The sequence below is a fragment of the Rhinopithecus bieti genome, unplaced genomic scaffold (assembly GCF_001698545.2).
Source record: "Rhinopithecus bieti isolate Rb0 unplaced genomic scaffold, ASM169854v2 scaffold_12049, whole genome shotgun sequence".
Taxonomy (NCBI): domain Eukaryota; kingdom Metazoa; phylum Chordata; class Mammalia; order Primates; family Cercopithecidae; genus Rhinopithecus; species Rhinopithecus bieti.
The window spans coordinates 2541092-2562338 of record NW_016807278.1 but is presented as its reverse complement, the minus strand read 5'-3'; the positions used below and the strand labels follow the sequence as shown (position 1 = coordinate 2562338).

Genomic DNA, 21247 nt, shown 5'->3' with positions numbered 1-21247 from the left:
GGAAGACGCGCGCTGGGCTCGCTCCCTGGTCCTTAAATGACAGCAAATGAGGTAAAGCCAGGAGGGTGGGGGACGGAAGGGGCGCGTGGAGGGGGGCAGAAGGAAAGCCATCTCCAGGGCCCCCGAGCGTTGGGCTGAGGACCGGAGCAGCAGTGAGCGGGAGCTTGGGAAGGGGGGCACATCTTGATGCAGAGAATAGTGCAGTGGCTCCGGGGCGCGCTCACACACACGCGCCCTCACCCGCCACCGCCGCCGCGGCGCCGCGCACCCGGACAGCGAGCGGCTGAGGCCGCCAGGGCCCAGAGGAGGGCGGCCCAGGGGCTGGCGGCCCGGCCGGCCCTGGCTCACCGACTCGGGCAGCGTCCACCTGCCCCAGCCAACACCCTTCTCTCGCCCCAGGTAGGTGCCAAACGCTTTTGTCTCCTCCAACCCAGGGGCTTCCCCGCGCGTTGTCATGGGCCAGGGCTCCCGGCTCAGTTCCTGTAAATACCCCCTTGTAACTTGGGAGGGAACAGGGACAGGAACGCTAGCAGGTTGGGGCCATTCTGACTTCTCCCCTCAGCCCCTGTCTACCTCAGGGTGGGTGCTGGGGCTCCCCTCCGCCCTGTCTACGTGGGCGGCATCCCGCAGCGCTCTATCAGGCCGAGCTTGGCCGAAAAGCTGGACCCCAGGAGTATGTCCAGGAATTCGAGTTGGCCAGCGGGCAGTGGCAGCTGCCTGTGGAGAGGGCAGTTTCTCCTGGGCCGGCCCTGGGCACCCGGTCCAGGACAGGACCAGTCCATACGGCCAGGCCCTGGGCCCTGGCCTGTCCCAGAAGTCCCTGCATGGAATTGAGCGGGAGTCCTCAGATTTGAGGTTACCCAGGGTCTACCTCTGCAGGGTGACCTCTTTACAAAGTCTTGCTTCAGTTGGACAGAGGGGGAGGCTGTGGAAGAGAGAGGGGAGAGTGGAGCACAAGTTTGGGCAAAGGCCTGTCCAGGAACTGGGACTCAGGGAGGAGAGTCCTGAGGCCAGTCACATCCCAAAAGGCGAGAGGCTGGGGCCACCAGGCTGAAATTCCTTTCCTTCCCTTCCCCCTCCCAACCTTAGCTTCTCCTCAAATCCCTCCCCTCTATCCTCACTGGTGGGAGGGAAGGATTTGCACAAAGTTTGGCTTTCCAGTAAGGAAAGAGGCTGGAGCCAGAGTGGTATGGGGAGGGGAAGGGGCAGAGCTAGGGGGTTCTGGAAAGAGAGGGAAGTCCTTCTGCCCAGCACCGTGGGGCTTACGTAATGGGCTAGAGGTGGGGGCAGCCTCAGCCAGTAAGTGTCCGGAGCTGAATCCTGTCACCTTCTCCAAGAGGGTCTCTCAGGTGTGGGAAGCAGCGGGACGTGGAGGAGGCAGTGCCTATGGAAGGGGAGAGTCCTGCTGCTACTTGGGGATGGAGTCGGTCACCCTCTAGCCCCAGACCACTGGGGGCTGAGCCTATGTCCTAGGGGTGGGGGGATCCAGTGAGATCAGGAGGGAGTGGGGTTGTGCATGCCATGTCCCCAGCCCTGGAGAAAGGTGGGTTTCAGCATCTTTTCCCTCTGCTCAGAAGGAGGTGGGAGGAGGAACAGCCCAAGAAACCCAGTGCACAGGTGATGTTCTGGTCTCGTCTGGGCAACAGTTTCAGCCTCCTCTTCCAACTCTCTGGCCAAAGACCCCTCAGCTCACTTAGCCTCCAAGTCTCTCTACCTCCTGGTCCCATTCAGGGGGGCGGAATGAGCCACTGGAGATCGAGTGCAGCAAAAGGTGGCCCACCTGTGGGAGAGGCTGCTGTGACAGCACCTCCTGGGGGTGGGGCAGGGAGATGGCCTGCAGGTCACAACAGGTGCCCTCACTCCTGGCCTTGGGAGAAGGGACCTCTCCCCTTAAAGACAGCAGCATCCAAGACCCTCCCCAGGGTGCCCACCAGTTAACCCCTTTCTAGCCAAGTTGCAGAACCACGGACAGGGCTTTTGCCACAAGGTCAAAGTCCTTCCTAATCGCCTGTGGGAGTCCTCAGCCAGTAAGAAGGAGGCAGGAGGTGAGACAGACAGGAAAGGGCCCCTGAGCCAATGATGTCAAAGTCACCCAAGGTCTACCTGCCTCACAGGTGCAGAGACCACCGTGCTGACACGATGAGCAGTGAGGGAAACAGAGGCACACTGTTCATGGAGATGAGTGCCCCAGACTCCAGGAGCCTGCGCTCATTCCCGGCTCTCTCTCTCTTACTCTCCTTCCTTCCTCTACTCCTTCTCTCCTCGCACTCCCTTCTCTGGTCGCATGTACTCCACCGGCTTCAGCCCTCGGCCTCCCCACCGCCAACCATTTCCCCTGCCAGATTTCACTCCTTATGCAACTCCATTCCAGCACCTTCTCTGTCAGCAGTTGTTCAAATAGAGACACATGTGGGATAGACCTCCGAGGAATTGTGCTTAACGGGGTGGTTGCACATCTCGTCTCTGGCTGACCAAACTTACTCCTTAGGGGCATGTTCATAGACAGGGGACCCCAAGGCATCCTTTCTGCCTCTAAAGCCACCAGGGAAGCAATGCATCTGGGATGGCTTGGAGGATGCATAGTCCCCTCTTCAGAAACCTCCTCGAGCCAAACATTGGTGAGAAAGCGTATTTCAAAGACAATCTCTAAGCCTGAGTGTGGGTGGTATTTGTATTTTTGGAGGGATTCCTAGGGCAGAACCAGGGGGTTGGAGAAGAGGTGGTTGATACACAGGGGAGGAAGAACCAGAGCAAAGAATATGCCAGGGAAGCCAGAGGGACTTATGTTAGACTGCAGGAGATACTTCCTGGCTAGAAGGGTGAGCCACGAGGAGGTGGGGCAGTCTCCTTTCAGATGACTCTAAGGATGGTGTGGAGAACTGGGGTCTGGTCCAAGGTTAAAGAGTCCTGCCTAGAGGCAAAGGTTGGGCTGGCTGACCCTATAAGTTTCTTCCAACTTCCAGTAATCCTGTTTCAAATGGTAAAAGGTGGATGTGACTCAGGAATCCATAAGAAGGCAGACACCCTTTTCATTCCCTCGTGCATGCTGGCCACCCCTTCATCCCTCAGGACCACAACCCCAATCTAGACCAACCCCCCAGAGGCTGTTGCTAACCTGGAACATTTATGGGAGTTTCTGTGGGCTCTGTGTCCTGATGGTAATCATCCTGGAATAAGTGCTTTCTTCAGTTTGATGATTCCTTGCTACAAGATTAGCCCATGTTTCTTTGTTTACCAAAGAGGATGCAAACAAAAGCAAGGTGTGTGATGTTCTCACCCGAAACCTGAACACCTACCATCCCAGGACACGTTCAGGCCCACACACATCTCAGCATCCTTCTTACCTAATGAGCCATTAAGTTCCCTACTTAGATGGGGAAGTCAACGCCAGCCTCTCACATACACCCATTTAGTCAAACCTGCTGGGTTTCCTCCAGCCCAAGCCCACATCTTTTCAGTGCCTGCCACCCTCAAGGACCAAGGGGTTCTCCCACCCTGTGCCTGGCTGGAGGGCAGCCTTCCTGCAGTGCTGCCCAAGAGGTGAAGCTAATCTGGACCCCAAATCCAAAGGAAACTAGCTTGAGAGGAGGAGCAGTTTGGACCCCACCTCCACCAGGCTTAAGTGCTGAACCACCCTGGAGGAAGCTGTCTAGGAACTGGGGGGAGCCTCCTTGCAGCAGAGTTGGGGGGACATGCAGAAATTGCTCCGCTAATGCAGGAGGAAATTTTCTTCCTGATTTGCTTCTTCAGAAACAAGTTGAAACCATTGTTCTTATGCCTGGCATCTCAAAAAGGGATCCTTCTACAGCGCTCATTCACTGCTTCACACCACACAGAGAGCAAGGCAGGCAAGTAGGAACACCTGTGGTCCGGGGGTGGCTGGCTCCTGATCCTGAGCTTCCCAGGAGGACGGAAGCCTCTCCTCTTCTGTCCACTCCCTACTTTAAAGGGTCTCTCTGTTAGAGTAGATCTCTCCTGCAGGGGCAAAGACTCTAGGCTCAGATCAAGGGCCAGACTCCCCCCTGCCCAATGCTGGAAGCTCAAACAAACCCATGAACCTGGGAGCCACAGCTCTCCCCAGAGGGCACGTCAGCATGAGGGCCGGGCCTCAGGGAAGCAGCTGCAGTCACAAAGAGCCTGCAGACAGAGCTGAGCAGCACACAGAGGGGGCTAAGGAAGGACAGGGCTGTACAGCTCCCCTGGTCCCCATTGGGGCTGAGGAGGTCCCTATGCCCCCATATCTCCCCTAAGGATGTCTGCAGGTCAGGGTACCACAGAGACCCCTCAATCACAATCCTTCACCCTGCCCCTTCCAGTTGCTGCCTTGGCCTGGCACGCTGAGATCCTAGCAGCCCCCACCCACTCCACCGCAGGGCCCTGTACTGACCAGAGGGGCATGGGGATGGTTCAGACCTTCCTGGAGGATGATGGTGCTTGCCTCCTGGGCAATTCTTGTCTTAGGCAAAGGAAAGGGTACTGATCTTAGATCCCACCAGGCAGGAGGTGAGGGCGGTTGAGAAGGAGTACCTGTCCCGGCCGCATGACCCCCTGAGCACATTGTACCAGGTATAACTCTGTCATGGGGGCTGTGTCCTTGTGCCCTAGTCTGGGGTGGTATGCTAGTGCTTACCTATGACCATTGCACCTGTGGGGTGTAAGAGGAGGGAGGCACCTGCCCAGGAGATTGTGGGTTTGTCAGTCTTCTAAATACATATGAGTGCCACCTGGATGTTGTGATTGTATAGCGGTAAGCCAGACAGGCCCAGTGGCTGTGGACACAAGGCTGTGAGATTTCTCAGTTCTAAGATCTGATCTTTCCTGAGCACTCACTATGAGCCTGTGACGTGCTGACCTCACAGCAGTCCCATGAAGCAGGTCCTACCCTTCTCATTCCCACTCTTGCAGATGGGAGAGTGAGGCTGGGACTGGTTAAGTAATGACTGTGATAACCAGGATTATACTAGTTAGTTGTATTAGGGGTATGCTAGCTAGACAGCACCAGGCAGGTTTACCTAATAGCCTGCCCTGTTAACCAGTGTGCTGTTTTATAGGATAGAGGTCAAGCAGGGACCTGAAGGGCTCCTCAAGTACTTTGTAGGCTGATAATAAATCACTTAGTCTCTGCCCACAGCTGGGCTCCAAACTCTTCTTTCCTACCACCATCCATAGGAAGTTGCCAAATCTCTCATTGCTCTCCAATCTCCATTACGGGGGAGAAGAGGAGAGACATTCAGGACCAGGAGCTGGGCGTCCCAATAGGCAGCAAGCACTCTGGGGTGGAGGGTGTACCTTTTATTTTCTGACTGGCTCCATGCAGGGGGCCTTATCCCAGAAACCCTGTCGTGTGTTGGAGCCCCACTCACAGCCTTCTGTCCCCCAGCTGTCCCCCAGGCCCTTTGTTTCCTGGGCCCAACAATTCGGCCAGCTCCCCCTGGTGCCCTGAACCCCCCAGTGGTCCACTCCCCCATGTGCTGGTGCCTCGCAGGACCAGCCCCTGCTGGTGACTGCCTGTGCTCGCCTGTGCCAGTCTGCGCCTGCACCCCTGCACTAGGGCAGCTGGCCTGGGCGAGACTTGGCTGGCTTAGGGCTCGCAGGGCCAGCTCTGGGCCTGGCATAGCTCCACTCCAGCCTTGCTCCTGACAAAAAAGCCTCCTCCATCCTGGGCATTCTAGAACGTATAATAGGGCAGATGGTATGGGGAGATGACTGATCGGTGAACTCATGAGCACATCCTAGGCTGCACTCAGGTGGTCAGGGAGCTCTGTAGAGGCAGTAACTTTATTACTGTCTCCCTGTGCTTAGCACAATGCCTGGCACATGGTCAGTAAATACTGTGATGGAAATGAATGCAGGGCAGGACTGGACACCAACTGCCTCACCTTTAGGGAGGCAAGGAGCTCCAACCCTTAGTCCAGACTCTGTGTGTGTGTGTGTTTTCACCCAAGGCTGTGGCACACAATGGAGCTCAATATACATCTGATCAGGCTGATGGGTCTCCGGTGCTCCCCGAGGGCAAGCCCTGGTGCTCCTGGATCCTGGCCCCTCCCCCGCAGTCTCCTCTAAGGCTGTATGTCTTGATCCCTGGAGGGTACCCAGGATCCTTGGGCTGGATTATTCGTGATTACCCACGGTAATTACTTATGGTAATAGAGATAACAGACAATCTTGACTACTGGAGGTGGTGGCGAAGGATCTATGATGCAAACCTCCTGGTGGGTTGCAGGGAAACAAGGCAAGGGGCTGAGTCCTCACACCCGAGACACACACACACAAACACACACACACACACACACATACACACAAAGACCAGACATCATCATACACAGACACATAGACACATGCATACATGCAGACACAAAACTCAGATCACACATATAGACACAACAGACAGATACCCACAAGCATTATATCCATGCACACTGGGACATAAACATGCACACACACCCAGCTCTCACCAGCACTGCTGTGGGAGCTAGAGACTCCGGGTAGGAATCTGCCCTGAGGCTATCCCGGAGTCTCCAGCCCCTGGTTGTCTGTCTCTGCCTTGCTCTGGCACATTCAGTACAAGTGCCTGGAGCCCTCCCTAGGCCGGCACCCTGCCCCCAGTGAGCTCCCGGGCCTGGCAGGCTGGCAAAGAGCAGGGAGCAAACGATGATTGAGCACCTTCTCTGTGCCAGGCATCAGGATTCAGCACACCAGTGCCAATGGGGTGATTTTCCAACTTTTTGGAGCCATAAAGTCCTTTGTTTAAAGGGAACTTCATAGGAAAGTCCTGTATATAAAGCAGATACAAGTGGAGCTGCTCTGGCTGGAGTGGGGAAGGAGTCTGGAGCCCCATGCTCTCTCCCTAGTCTCCCATGGTGGCCCTGAGACAGGTACAAACAGCCCCAAGACTTCACAGCAGTTTGAAAACCACTGCAAGGCACTCTAGCACCTCATGGAACCCTCCAAAGAACTCTGTAAAGTGCATGTTATGATCTCCACTTTGCAGATGAGAAAACTGAGTCTTCACAAGGGGCATTAACCTGTCCAAGCTCACGAAGCTGTTCAGAGATGAAGTCAATATTAACAACTCCTGTTCATCAGATTCAAATCCTGGAAGGTCCCAACACCTCTCTATTCTGAGGATGACTCACTGCATTTGTATAGCATCCAGGGACATATGTCTGTGATTTCCCCTGACCAGATACCCTGCTGACCCTAGAGCTCTGAGTGTGTGTGTGTATGAGAGAGAGAGAGAGAGAGAAAGAGAAAGGGAGAGTTTGCCTTGGGGTTGCCCCCAGAAAGCACAGAAGACCTGTCAGCCCTGTCAAGTACATACAGACTGTCCCTGACTTATAGTGACTTGACTTACAATTATTCAAATTTACGATGGTGCAAAAGCAATACACATTCAATGGAAACCATACTTCGAGTATCCAACAACTATTCTGTTTTTCACTTTGAGTACAGTATTCAATACATTACATGAGATACTTAACACGCTATTGTAAAATAGGCTTTGTATTTGGTGACTTTGCCCAACTGCAGGGGAATGTAAGTGTTCTGAGTACATTTTTTTTTTTTTTTTTTTTTTTTTTTTTTGAGATGGAGTTTTGCTCTTGTTGCCCAGGCTGCAGTGCAATGGCTCACTGCAACCTCCGCCTCCCAAGTTCGAGCGATTCTCATGCCTCAGCCTCCCGAGTAGCTGGGATTATAGGGACCTGCCACCATGCCCAGCTAATTTTTGTATTTTTAGTAGAGATGGGGTTTCACCATGTTGGCCAGGCTGATCTCCAACTCCTGACCTCAGGTGATCCACCCGTCTCGGCCTCGCAAAGTGCTGGGATTACAGGCGTGAGCCACGGTGCCCGGCCTTCTGAGTACATTTAAGGTGGGTTAGGCCAAGCTATGATGTTCAGTAGATTAGGTGTATTAAATGAATTTTCAACTTACAATATTTTCAACTTTTGGTGAGTTTATCGGGATGTTACCCCATCGTAAGTCAAGGAGCATCTGCATGAGCCCCATCACGTGTGCCCACGCATGTGTTCCCTGGCTCCTGGAGGCATATAATTACAGTTGTTCTTGACCAGTTAAATGCAACATACAAGTAACAACTATGATGTGCCAGGTACTTTGCTAGGCATAGGTAATACCAAAATGAACACAACACAATCACTCCCCTGGGCAGCTCAGAACCTTCTAATGGAGACGGACACAGTTCCACAGGCAGGGTACCAAAGGTGTAGTCAAGAACAGAGTGAACTGAATTCTTTGTGCAGACAGGGGCATCTTAGGCACTTCCCGGCAGGGGTGAGACATGGACAGGGCCTTGCAGGACAGACTGCCTTGCCTAGGAAGGGCATTACAGGAGAATGGAGATAGATGGGCTGGGGGAATGTCAGAGGGGTTGCAAGTGCAGAATGTCTTGAGTTCAAGTCTGGAACTGAGAGTGGCAAGGACAGGGAGGAACAGGTATTCAGGGAGAATTGGCACCTGGGCACCTTGCCTGTCAATGGGAAGTGGATATGAGGCCGCAGTCGGGGTGGAGGAGAGAGTGCCATCTGCTCCAACGCCCTGCTCCCTGCAAAACACCCAGCTTCTTGGCTTCCTTGCCCATATCCTTCCTGACAGGCCCTGGGGCCACCTCTCCGTTCTCTTCCCCCAGGCTCCTTTGGGTGCCAGCTGTGGCTGTGAAAGAGGCAGGAAAAGGTTGTGGGGTGATCAGATGTGGAGGGTTAAAGGGGTTCGGGAGCTCTCTTCCTGAGGGACTAGAGTGTGATGTGAGACAGGGCAGACCCTGAGCTTGCACTGGCCTTCAGCCCCTGCACAGGCCCAAGGAGCAATCTTAGGTCCTCTGCAGCCTTCCTTCTCCACCCGGGTCCCCATCCAGGGGACAGCATTCCCAGGCCCTTGGCCACTCTGCATTCTGGGAGTATCACCAGAGGCGGAACACTGAGATCCAGAGATGGGATGGGTCTTGTCGGCAGTTTGCAAAAGGGCCCCCAGCCAGGCTCTCTCCCCAAGCCCTGACCCCCTCCCGCTGCTCTTAGGTTTCTGCAAAGAGGGCAGGTAGAGCAGAGCAGCAGAATCTGCAGCCAGGCTCGCTGGTCCCTGTGGAGGCTCTGAGCCCAGTGACCCAGGTTCACTCTGATAACCAGTAACTGGAAAGCAGGCCCCTGACATTCCACACTCCCCTCCGAACTAGGAAAGTCCTCCCAGGGACTGGGAGTGAACGGGGAGGCTGGCTCTGCCCCTGCCCTCACCTCCCAAGAGGAGGCCCCATCTCTCAGACTGATGGGACAGGTGACTGACTTGCTCTCAGCAGCTACAGGGAACAGGTTCCTCTCCAGAGCTCAAAGATTGAACCAAGCCTCAGCTCATCTCTGTGCAAGAGGGAGGCTCCTCTGGGAGCTGCGTTAACTCTTTCGACCCAGAAAGCCTGCTGGGCCCCTTCACCCATCTGGTTGGGGCATTGCTAATGGGGCCAAGGTCATGACTCCGCTGGTAAGAGGGTGTGGACAGATCAGTGAGACCCCTCCTCCCTGCTAGGAAAACAAGACTGGGAGACTTAAGGCAGCTCCCAAAGGAGTTTATTAGCCCCCACCCAGACAGCTGAGGGGAAGGGGCAGGGGGAAAGTCGGCCCCAAGCCCTCCTGCCAGAGGAAAACGTTACTGACTTCCAGCCCAGGCAAGGGTCCTGTTCTCTTCCAATCTCGCCTTAAGAGCTGACGGGCGAGAGGGCAGGTGGGTTCTTACCTCCCAATTAATCTCTGCTTTCACTTCTTAAGCGGCACCCCGCTGGCTGGAGTGGGGGCGGGTGGGGGTACAGGGCTGAGCCAGACTCCCAAGGGACCAGTAGGAGGCACTCAGCCCCAGGAAGAGCTTCTTGGTAATAGCCAAGCCCCTTCCTCTGGGGCCCTGGGGAGAATTAGTGCTTGGGCAATTCCGGCAGCTCCCCAGGCCGAGGTAAAAGCTTTAGAGACCCAGATGTGCCTGGAGCTAGGAGGAGCGCTCCTCGGCTCAGAGCCCTCCTGTCTGCCTGCCTCCCCAGGTCCTTCTCAGCCTCCAGCTGGGCTGTCCCCAAGCTGAGCTGAGGCTCTTCTCCTCCGATCCCCACCTCTGCCCGGACATCCACCATGGGGACAGCCACCAGGAGGAAGCCACACCTGCTGCTGGTAGCTGCTGTGGCCCTTGTCTCCTCTTCAGGTAAGAGGGCTCATCTGGGCTTTGAAGCCTAGCAGGCATGATTATAGCATTATATCCTTGCTATGATTTGGGTGACAATTTCAGAAATCATTGACTCTGCATTGCAGGAGCAGCTAGATTTCTGAGGCCATTTCCTTGCTGAAATTTCCCATTTGTAGATCTTACCTTTCCTTTGAGTTTAGGAGGAAAGGGAATATGTCTTTGCCGTGTTATAGATGAAGGAAGAATGACCCAGAGAGGGTGAGTGGCTTGCCCTGGGTCACACAGCAAGACGATGGCATGCCCAGATCTCCACAATATCACCCGGAGTTGCAGCCTCAAAGGCTGCACTGTCCACTACGGAAGGTAATAGCCACATGGGACTACTACAACTCAGATTCAATTCCATTTTTAAAATAATTTCCTCAGGTGCACTAGCCACATTCGAATGTTCAATAGCCATATTGGATAGCACAGAGCATAGAACATTTCCATCATTGCAGGACGTTCTCCCAGACAGGGCTCTGTAGTCCCCTGACATGAGCAGACAGCGGTCAACCCCAGTAAACGCTAGAAGGGTTTATTAAGGTAATGCTGCATCCCAGCAAATGGATCAAGCATAGAACATGATCTGGGAAGAGATGTGGCAGAGGAGGGAGCTCAGGTTCTCCTCCCAGGGGAGCTCCCAGCTTGGAGGAGAGGCAGAGGGACACTGGCAGGAGGGGAAGGAGAGGGTGAAGAGGGCAGGCTGAGAGCCACAGGCCAGCTGGACTCTGGAGAGCATGTCAGGCCAGAGGAGCCGGGCAGCTGGTCTGTCCTAGGGCAAGAGGGAGGTCCCCAGCCGCCTCCTGCTCTAAGGGGTCTGCTGGACCCACTGCTTGGCCTCTACCCTGACCCTCAGCCCAGATCAATAGATGCTTCTTTTCTCCTTAAACATCCCCGTGGGAGTCTCCATGGTCCTGGAGTTCTAAGCACCTCAGACTCTACCTCCCCCACCCCACACCCCCTGGAAGGCTACAGCCAGTGCATTTCAGTTCCTTTGTCTCACCAGGGAAGGACTCCACTGGCATACTTTCAGATGTTCTCATTCTGTCCTCACTGCTTCCCAGTCCTACAGCTCAGTCAGTGAGGCTGCTGGGAAACAGGGCTGACTCAGAGTGTGGGGGGAGCCACCTAGCCCCCCAGGCCTCGCTACCTGTCCCAGGGTCCACCAGACTGGGAAGAGCTACAGGGATGGGGAGCCTCAACTGCACAGAGCAGGAGATGCCAACCCCAGAAGGAGCAGAGGGGAGGCACCTGGGCTTCTAGCATCCCCTCCCTCAGGGACACCTCAATGCTGGATCCACACCATCTAAGGAAAGGGGTACGGACAGCCTCCAAGGTCCTCAGACCCAGAGACACACGAAGCCAATGGCCAAGGGGCTGGGATCTGTTTTGCCACCTCCCAGAGCTCCAGAGAGAGACAGGGGTGGCAAATCCCATCGCTGGCCGCCACCCCTCCTGGGAAGGTGCCTCAGCTCTGGGCTTTTCTTGCTGCCCTGTCCTCGGGATATAGCTGTGGATTCCTGGCACTCCAGTGCAAGGAGGAGTATCAAGGATCCCCCTCCACCTTCTCATCTCTCTAACTCCCTTCCTCTGCAAGGTTTCTGATGCCTGTGTTTGGGGGAACAGTTACCATGACAGGGCATCAGAAAAGAATCAGAGAGGATGTGGAACAAGAATAAGGAAGGACTGGTCTTGCCTGGGAGAGTGTGTGTTGTTGTTGTTTGGGGTTTTGTTTTTGTTTTTGAGATGGAGTCTCACTCTGTCACCCAGGCTGGAGTGCAGTGGTATGATCTCGGCTCACTGCAACCTCTGACTCCTAGGTTCAAGTGGTTCTCCTGCCTCAGCCTCCCGAGTAGCTGGGATTACAGACACCTGCCACCACACTCGGCTAATTTTTGTATTTTTAGTAGAGACGGGGTTTCACGATGTTGGCCAGGCTGGTCTCGAACTCTCGACCTCAGGTGATCCTCCTGCCTCCACCTCTCAAAGTGCTGGGATTACAGGGAGAGAGTGTGTTTTTGTGTGCGCATGTGTAAGCACACACACGGGAAGGCTCATGTGTGGGTGGGTGTGTATGTAGCTGAAGAGGTAAGTGTGGGTGTGTGAGGGCGTCTGTGGATATGGATGGCTGAGAGGCTGGAGGTATGAGTGAGGTGTCTGCATGGAGGTGGTGCTATGCTGGGGATAATGAATGTGTCCAGAAAGTCTCACAGCACAGTGCGACCAGCTCTCATACCCCAGCCTCCCTGTAGAATGCCCAGGGGCATTTTCTAAGACTTGGACTCCCAAGCCTCACTCCGAGAGATTCTGACTCCTTATCTGTGAGATGGAGCAGGGCCTCTGGTGGTTCTGATGGGAAACAGAGGTCAAGAGTCAGGGACACTGGGGTTAAGAATGCTGGTGGTGGGGTCAGCCTGGCCAAGGTCCAAACCCCCAGATCTGCTCCTTCAAGCTGTGGGATCTGGAGCAAGTTATTAAAGCTTTCTAACTCTTAGCTTCCACATCAGGAAAATAAGAAAATGGCAATACCTATCTTGTAAAGAGGTTATGAGAAGGAAATATGGAGCTTGGTATGGGATAAATAGTAAGCACTCCATCGGTAGCACCTATTTTTATTATTATGAATGCATGGATTATATATAAAAGTCTCCATGGCCATCTATAGCTGTGTGTCAGGGGAAAATGGATGTGTGTGTAAATGTGTGTATCTGGCCATTTGAGCAGCTTAGGGAGATGCATATGTACGAATTTATGTATGATATGAGTGTGCATATAAGAATAATGTGTGGAAGGCCGGGCGCGGTGGCTCAAGCCTGTAATCCCAGCACTTTGGGAGGCCGAGACGGGCGGATCACGAGGTCAGGAGATCAAGACCATCCTGGCTAACACGGTGAAACCCCGCCTCTACTAAAACTACAAAAAACTAGCCGGGCGAGGTGGCGGGCGCCTGTAGTCCCAGCTACTCGGGAGGCTGAGGCAGGAGAATGGTGTAAACCCGGGAGGCGGAGTTTGCAGTAAGCTGAGATCCGGCCACAGCGCTCCAGCCTGGGTGACAGAGCGAGACTCCGTCTCAAAAAAAAAAAAAGAAAGAAAGAAAGAAAATGTGTGGAGGTGAGAGATGCAGAGGGGCGTGTATGTGAATATTTGGGTGAGTGGACGGCTGAGAGCAGAGGAGAAAGGTTTCTCAGGAAGAAAGAGTCTGAATGTATTAATGTGCCCCAAGCCCATTCAGCCACGCCATCACCCAGAGTTCCTGGAGCTGCTATTGTACGAGGTGGTTCTCAGCAGACCGGCTGCCTCCCAGCCCCTCCTTTGCCCCCCCTCCCAGCAGTGCCAGCTGGGGCAGGGCTCCTACCCTACACCACCATCATTAACTTGGGATTAAGCTGGGCTCTCCAGCCGAGATGATGCTGTCACCGCCCGCCGCCTCCGCCTCTGAGGCCTGGGGCGGCAGTGAGGGAGAATGGCACGAGGGATGCCTGCACCGGGCCATTTCTGGGAGCCCTGCCTCCTACCTCATTCTGAGAGCTGCTTAGCAGCTGCCCTCACTCCCAGGGGGCCAGGACTGGGCCTCAGCTGCAGCATGGGGTCACCCCCTACCCCTGGAAGAGGACTGACGGCTGGATGCGCCGGGAAAGGAGCTAATTGGTTAATAGGGATCCCTTTCCCCATGACCCACCAAGGAAGGCCTGAAATCAGCTGTGTTAAGAGGTAGAAGCCAATTAGGGATAGCCTGGCTCCCACCTGACACGGCAGAGGCAAAACGGACTGGCCTCACCAGTCAGCAGAGAGCCCACCCCAGCCCTGTCGAAAGGCAGGTGCGATGTCCAGCCAATCTGTGGCTCTTCATCCCCTGCCCTGCCCTGCAGCAGGACAATGATGCATGAAGAGAGAGGTCTGCCCCATTTGCCTGTGGGGTACTCATTGGTCCACCAAGCTTAGGAGGAATTGATCTGTCTGTGCCACAGACTTGCTGGGTGACCATGGGCAAGTCACTCCCTTTCTGAACATTTCTTGAATTGTGATACTGGAATTGTATAAAACTGCCACCAAAGCAAACTGCCCACCCTCCACCCATCAAAGCAAACTGCCCACCCTCCACCCACCTTCTCTTCCAAGTCCCCACCCAACACGTGGCTCCAGCAAACATCTGCTTGCCCGCCACCTTCCAAGGGTTTGTCTGGCTGAATCCTCACGCAGACCCTGGGAGGTGAATTCATATTATTTTCATATCACAGGTGAAGACATTGAGGCTCAGAAGGGTTCCACAACTTTCCCAAGGTCCCACGGCTAGTAGAGGGCCAGTCTAGTCCCCAGGCCCAGGCCTCGTGGTCCACACTGCCCCAGTAAGGGTATTAGGCTCCAGGGACATACATCCTGTCTGCATGTTTGTGGCTGGCAATGTCTCATGCACCTCACACCCCACAGATCAGTTCTTCTGCAAGGCTCCCTTAAAAGCCCCCTGAGAGGTAGAACAGCTTCCATTCTGAGGCCCCAGCACCTTGAACTTTATGGCATTTGCCACCTTGCACTGCCAATTTCCTGTTTCCCGCCTTGGACCGCAAGCCCCTTGAAGAAGAGGGACTGTGTCTTAATCATTTTTACAAGCCAGTCTCTAGCCCAGTGCTGGGTATAGAGCGGGTGCTCAATACCTGAGTGTAGGATGGGTGATTGACTGAACTGATATGGCCAGATGGGGCTTGCCCAGCCTATTTAAATTCAAATTTAAATGAATTAAATAAAATGTAAAATGTCATCCCTCAGTTGCAATAGCCACATGTCACGTGCTCAATAGCCCCACGTGGCTAGTGGTTACCACATTGAACAGTGCAGAAAATGGAACATTCCCATCATCAGAGAAAGTTTTACTGGACAGCACAGCCCAAGAGGCCAGGCTCCGGCCAGGCCCAGGCTCTGAGGCCTCTGGTGGTGTCCTCACCTGCAGCTTGGAGTTCAGCCCTGGGATCCCCAACCACCTTTGGGCCTGTCTTTGAAGACCAGCCCCTCAGTGTGCTATTCCCAGAGGAGTCCACGGAGGAGCAGGTGTTGCTGGCATGCCGCGCCCGGGCCAGCCCTCCAGCCACCTATCGGTAAGGCCTCTGCAGGGGGTGCTGGGAGGCCCTAGGCAGCCATTGAACCTTCCCTCTCATCAGCCCTGCCACCAGGCAGGACTCAGAGGTCCCCTTCCTCCGTCCCCTGCTGCAGGTGGAAGATGAATGGCACCGAGATGAAGCTGGAGCCAGGTTCCCGTCACCAGCTGGTGGGGGGCAACCTGGTCATCATGAACCCCACCAAGGCACAGGATGCCGGGGTCTACCAGTGCCTGGCCTCCAACCCAGTGGGCACCGTTGTCAGCAGGGAGGCCATCCTCCGCTTCGGCTGTGAGACCCGCGGGGGACCAAGACACTTTGCGGGAGGGGGAGGGGGGCTAGGAGAAAGTACCCAGAAAGGACAAGTGACACCCTCAAGCCAGGCCTTCCTGACCTCACATGACATGCCTTAGTGAACTGCTGCTTCTCCGTGAAGGATGAGTCAGGGAGGGGCTCGCAGGCCAGGAGGACAGTGCCTGAGCCCCTGGTCTCTGCCTCCAGTTCTGCAGGAATTCTCCAAGGAGGAGCGAGACCCAGTGAAAACCCATGAAGGCTGGGGGGTGATGTTGCCCTGTAACCCACCTGCCCACTACCCAGGTGAGTCCAGACCTTGGGCCACGGTAAAAGAGGGCACAGGAAGGGCTACCAGAAATTTGGCAGAAGAAGGATGGAATAAAAGGTGACCCCTGCAAATGACCCTTAGAAGCACCCATCCCTGGGACCCTAATTTTAAATGATCTGTGTTTTCTTTATGGGTCTGTCATTTTCCATCTCTGTGCCCTGCTTCCACCTTCAAACTGGGTGGTCCCTGAGGGCTGCGATCGCTGACAGACTTAGTGCTCTCTAAGGGCAGGAATAGTCACTTCTTCCCTCTAGGTCTCCCCTTAGCCCCAGTTCAGAGCATGGTGGCTGTCAGGACAGGGCTTGCAGAACCCCACCAGCATGCTGGGGTCCCACCCAGAGTGGTCCTGTTAGCCCAGCACCCCCTGGTTTCCTCAAACTCCTCACATCCTAGGCTTGTCCTACCGCTGGCTCCTCAACGAGTTCCCCAACTTCATCCCGACGGACGGGCGTCACTTCGTGTCCCAGACCACAGGGAATCTGTACATTGCCCGAACCAATGCCTCAGACCTGGGCAACTACTCCTGTTTGGCCACCAGCCACATGGACTTCTCCACCAAGAGCGTCTTCAGCAAATTTGCTCAGCTCAACCTGGCTGCTGAAGGTCAGGCTCGGTCAGGCGTGGCGGGAGGGAGGGAACTGGAAGGGTCAGCGGGCATTGGGAAAAGGGTTTTTCCTTTGGAGACTGGAAGATCGGCTTGCAGGGCACTGATTCCAGGCCCTGGACCCCCAGATCCTCCTGCTTCAAATCCTCAGGCCCTTGCCCTAGGCCTCAGGGAGATTCCACACAGCTGCCAAGGCATAGTTGGCTCTGAAAGGTGCTGAGATCCCAAGCACGGTAGCACCTGACCTGGAATCATCTGCATCTGATTTGTAAAATTCTCTCTCCCCAGATACCCGGCTCTTTGCACCCAGCATCAAGGCCCGGTTCCCAGCAGAGACCTATGCACTGGTGGGGCAGCAGGTCACCCTGGAGTGCTTTGCCTTTGGGAAGTGAGTGTGAAAAGGGAGGGGTACCAGGGCACAGTCTCTTGGGGGCACAGGTGACCCCAGGGTGAGGGCAGGCAGAGTCAGGGCTGTCATCTTGGTGTCCCTCACAGGGTCTAGCAAAGTACTGGGCACACAGTGGGTATCGACCACCACTCACTGGACACTAACTCTCTGGGTGAGGCACCGCATGTGCCAGGAGTCTTCCATGGCCAGAATCACTTGGTCCTCCAGCAGCACACGGCAGGCTCAGACAGCTTGAGTAACACCCAAGGCTGGAGGCAGGCAACACAGTGTACAGACTCCAACCCTGTCTGCCTCGTTCAGACCCCAGCTCTGCCACCCGCAGACCTTGGGTAAACTGCCTAACCTCTCTGTGCCTCAGTTTCTTTATGGTGGTAATAACAGTACCCACCTCATAGGGTTGTCATGAGGATTAAATCAGTTCATATATGTGAGGTGCTGAGAACAGTGCCTGGAATTTAGGAAAGCGTTCCGTGAACGTTAACAGTGATCTATTTGAGAATCACAACAGAAAGCGTTCTCTTTCTTGCACTCTTAGAAGAAAGATTCACTGGAACAGGGCTAAGCAAACAGCAGGTGCTCAATAAATGTTTGTAGAATGAAAGAAAGAATGTGATTTGTACTTTGACCCCTCCTCCCTCAACTATCTCCTGTGGTTACCTGGGATAATCTTTGCCTTGTGGGAAGTTTTGGGCTTCCAGAAAATCCACGTGAAAAGCATGTGGAAGGGGGGCCAGGTACAGTGGTTCACATCTGTAATCCCAGCACTTTGGGAAGCCAAGGAGGGCAGATCACAAGGTCAGGAGATCGAGACCATCCTGGCTAACACGGTGAAATCCCGTCTTAACTAAAAATACAAAAAAATTAGCCGGGCGTGATGGTGGACGCCTGTAGTTCCAGCTACTTGGGAGGCTGAGGCAGGAGAATGGCGTGAACCCGGGAGGCGGAGCTTGCAGTGAGCCAAGATAGTGCCACTGCACTCCAGCCTGGGCGAGAGAGCGAGACTCCATCTAAAAAAAAAAAAAAAGAAAAGCATGTGGAAGAGGAATATATTAACCATTAAAACTGATACCTCAGTCCGTTTTAGTGCACAGATTACTAATAGCTAAAGTCCCTTTGAAAAGTAGGGGGGCAAGGCCTGCCCTGTAGAGGCAACGGAAAAGAGAACCCATAAAGACCCAGTTCACAGGCCACTGTGGCGGAGGGCAGACCCTGCTTCAGAGTGCAGACCCCGCAGAAGCCCAGCTTCACTGGCTCGAGGGTTGTTGCAGGAGGGATGGGTAGAGGAGCCCTGCCTCTTGCCCCTTCCCTGCGTGTGCTCCGAACCTACCTGGGAGAAGAGAGTGAGGATCAGCCAGAAGGCACCCTCTCTCCCTCTGTTCCTCTCAGGCCCAGCGTCTCAGGAGGGCCTGAGAGTCTGGGTATGAGGAGCTGTGGGCACTGGAGGGGTAGGCCCAGCTTAGCCCACACCCTCTGGCTTTGTTTCTCCTGCCAGCCCTGTACCCCGGATCAAGTGGCGCAAAGTGGATGGCTCCCTGTCCCCACAGTGGACCACAGCTGAGCCCACCCTGCAGATCCCCAGCGTCAGCTTTGAGGATGAGGGCACCTACGAGTGTGAGGCGGAGAACTCCAAGGGCCGAGACACCGTGCAGGGCCGCATCATCGTGCAGGGTACAGAGCCAGGGACACCTTCTCCGCCCCTCCCGACCCCCCTTCCTGCCTTCACCCTTGTCCCCAAGGAAACAGACCCAAAAGTCAGGGAGGAGACTGGGAGGCCCCCTGCATGAGCCTGCTTGCCCTAGGACTGCACTGAGTCTGGGACCAGAAGAAGCTAGTGCTGTGGTCAGCTCAGAGCTTCAGTCAGGGGTGCAGAAAGCACACAGGAGGCTCCAGAATGATTTAAGTTGCGAACGCAGCCACTGGCACAACCACAGAGTGCCAGCTTTCTTGTGCCTCCTTCTTCCTGCCCCCTCCTCTTTGTCCTCTCCGTCCCGGAATGCTGATGGCACCCTCTGCTGTCTGGCACAGGTACTGCTACCCTGATTTTCTGTTCCTTTTAATGAGCCGGAAGCTCCTCCTAGCTCATGCCAGGTTTTCTTTTCCGGGCTCCCACAGCTCAGCCTGAGTGGCTGAAGGTGATCTCGGACACAGAGGCTGACATTGGCTCCAACCTGCGTTGGGGCTGTGCAGCCGCCGGCAAGCCCCGGCCTACAGTGCGCTGGCTGCGGAACGGGGAGCCTCTGGCCTCCCAGGTAGGAGACATGGGATTCCTCCCACACATAACTGTCCTCTGCTCACTTGGTTCCCTCACCCCCCAGAACTTCCCCTGCACCACTAGTAGCCCTCTGGGCTAATTAGGGTGTCAAAGGGTGGTCCTAGGACCACCTGAAGACTTCTTCCCATCCCAGTCCCATGGCCACAGGCTGGGGCTGGATCCAGGCACAATTCAGCCACAAAAGAAGTGATGTGGTCCTGACTGGATCACCTCACCCTTCCAGCTTTGGGGAAGCCTGGGTAATCTGCATCCTGAGGTTCCAGGTGGCCCTGAGGTAGGACTGGACATACAAGCCATATCCTCTAGGGATTATCAGCCTAAAATCTCCACTGCCCCCACCCCTGCCAACCCCTCCTCCCTGTGGCTCCAGTGGTCCTGATCCCCCTGGGCTCTGGGCTCTTCTGCACAGAACCGGGTGGAGGTGTTGGCCGGGGACCTGCGGTTCTCCAAGCTGAGCCTGGAGGACTCGGGCATGTACCAGTGTGTGGCAGAGAATAAGCACGGTACCATCTACGCCAGTGCCGAGCTAGCCGTGCAAGGTAAGGGGCCCAGGGAGGCAGGGGACATCCCAAGGACATGCATATGGTGGCTTTCAGAGCTCTGAGTTTAGGTGTTTCCAAACACACATGCACATACCCTATAGCAATTTTCCTTGGTTTTCCAAGTTTCTAAGTAGGAGAACTCAGAGATTTAAGAAAGGAGATGAGACACAGGGTTGAGAGCTGCCAAAGGGCAGGGTCTCTGACTTGTCCCATGTCTGGCACACAGTAAATATTTGCTACACTGAAAAAAAATGGAAACCAAATCAATCAGATCTGTGTAACCCAACCCTTTCGGCTATGTGAGCTTTGGCAAGTTACTTAGTGTTTCTGTGTTTCAGTTTCTTGATTATAAAATATAGGCAGTAATAGTCCTGCCCTCCTGGGCTGCTGTAGGGAACAAGTGAGATGAAAGAGGTACAGCATAAAAGGCCTGCCCATTTTATGCTGGTGCCTGGGAAATGCCAGCCAGTGCTAATATTTAGTTGTGTGATTTGATCTCACTGAGCCTCAGTTTCCTCATCCATAAAATGGACACAGTGATACCCACCACATCAAGTTTTAGTGAAGCTTTGCTAAGAAGCATTCATTCGTTCCTTCATCCATTCAACCAATACTTACTCAACACCTCACAGAGGACGAATACGAAAGATACAGTCTCTGCCTTTAAGTAGCTTACAATCCAGCAGAGGGAAAGGGACAAATAAACCCAAAATCAAACAATTAAACAATTTCAGCTAGCCATCAAACATAGTATAAAGAAAATCCAGGCAGGGTGCAGTGGCTCATGCCTGTAATCCCAGCACTTTGGGAGGCAGGGGTGGGTGGATCACCTCGAGCTCAGGAGTTCGAGACCAGCCTTGGCAACATGGTGAAACCCCATGTCTATGAAAAACGCAAAAATTAGCCAGGCATGGTAGCACACACGTGTAGTCCCAGCTACACAGGAGGCTGAGGCAGGAGAATCAATTGAGCCCTGGAGGCAGAGGCTGCAGTGAGCTGAGATTGTGCCATTGCACTCCAGCCTGGGCAACAGAACAAGACTTGTCTTAAAAGAAAATAAAAGAAAATCGAGTAGAGTGATGGGCGTGAGATGGGCTTGTTAGATGGGGTGGTCAGAGAAGTCTTCTATGAGGAAGTCCCAATTAGGGTGTGTGACCTGAATGTTAAGGAGCCAGCCGCGTGAAGATCTGGGGAATTTCCAGGCAAGATTTACAGCAAGTGCAAAGGTCTGGAGGCAGGAAAAGACTTCACAACTTCAAAAGAGAGAGGGGAAAAAAAAAGGCTAGGTGATTGGAACATAATGAGTGGGAGAGAGAGTGGAGCAAGATGTGATTGGAAAGATGGAGACTTATTTGTGAAGAGCCGGGCTCCACTGAGTGTGAGTTGAAAAATCTGTTCATTCCTCGCTGGGTGGAGAAAAGATTGTAGGAGGAACGCGCAGAAACAGGAAGACTGAAGTGGGGCGGCGGCGGCGGCGGGGGGGGAGTTGAGGG

At 54.5% G+C, this 21247-nt stretch overlaps 1 protein-coding gene across 3 annotated transcripts in view; it reads left to right on the top strand.

The window, feature by feature from the left end:
• The first annotated feature begins 206 nt into the window (after window positions 1-206).
• Window positions 207-21247, top strand: part of CNTN2 (contactin 2) — a 35565-nt gene continuing 14524 nt past the window's right edge. For 2 of the 3 annotated variants that reach the window (XR_001887151.1, XM_017880986.1), the window contains exons 1-10: window positions 207-399; window positions 10037-10191; window positions 15161-15305; window positions 15421-15596; window positions 15807-15902; window positions 16321-16530; window positions 16820-16919; window positions 18433-18608; window positions 19053-19189; window positions 19622-19751. Coding sequence is in view for 2 of the 3 variants with exons in the window: in XM_017880986.1 (XP_017736475.1) it covers window positions 10122-10191; window positions 15161-15305; window positions 15421-15596; window positions 15807-15902; window positions 16321-16530; window positions 16820-16919; window positions 18433-18608; window positions 19053-19189; window positions 19622-19751 (1240 nt within the window). In the remaining variant the exon portion in view is untranslated. Of the gene's footprint in view, window positions 400-10036; window positions 10192-10471; window positions 10537-15160; window positions 15306-15420; window positions 15597-15806; window positions 15903-16320; window positions 16531-16819; window positions 16920-18432; window positions 18609-19052; window positions 19190-19621; window positions 19752-21247 lie in introns of those variants that run through there. The other variant, XM_017880987.1, reaches the window with a different exon arrangement.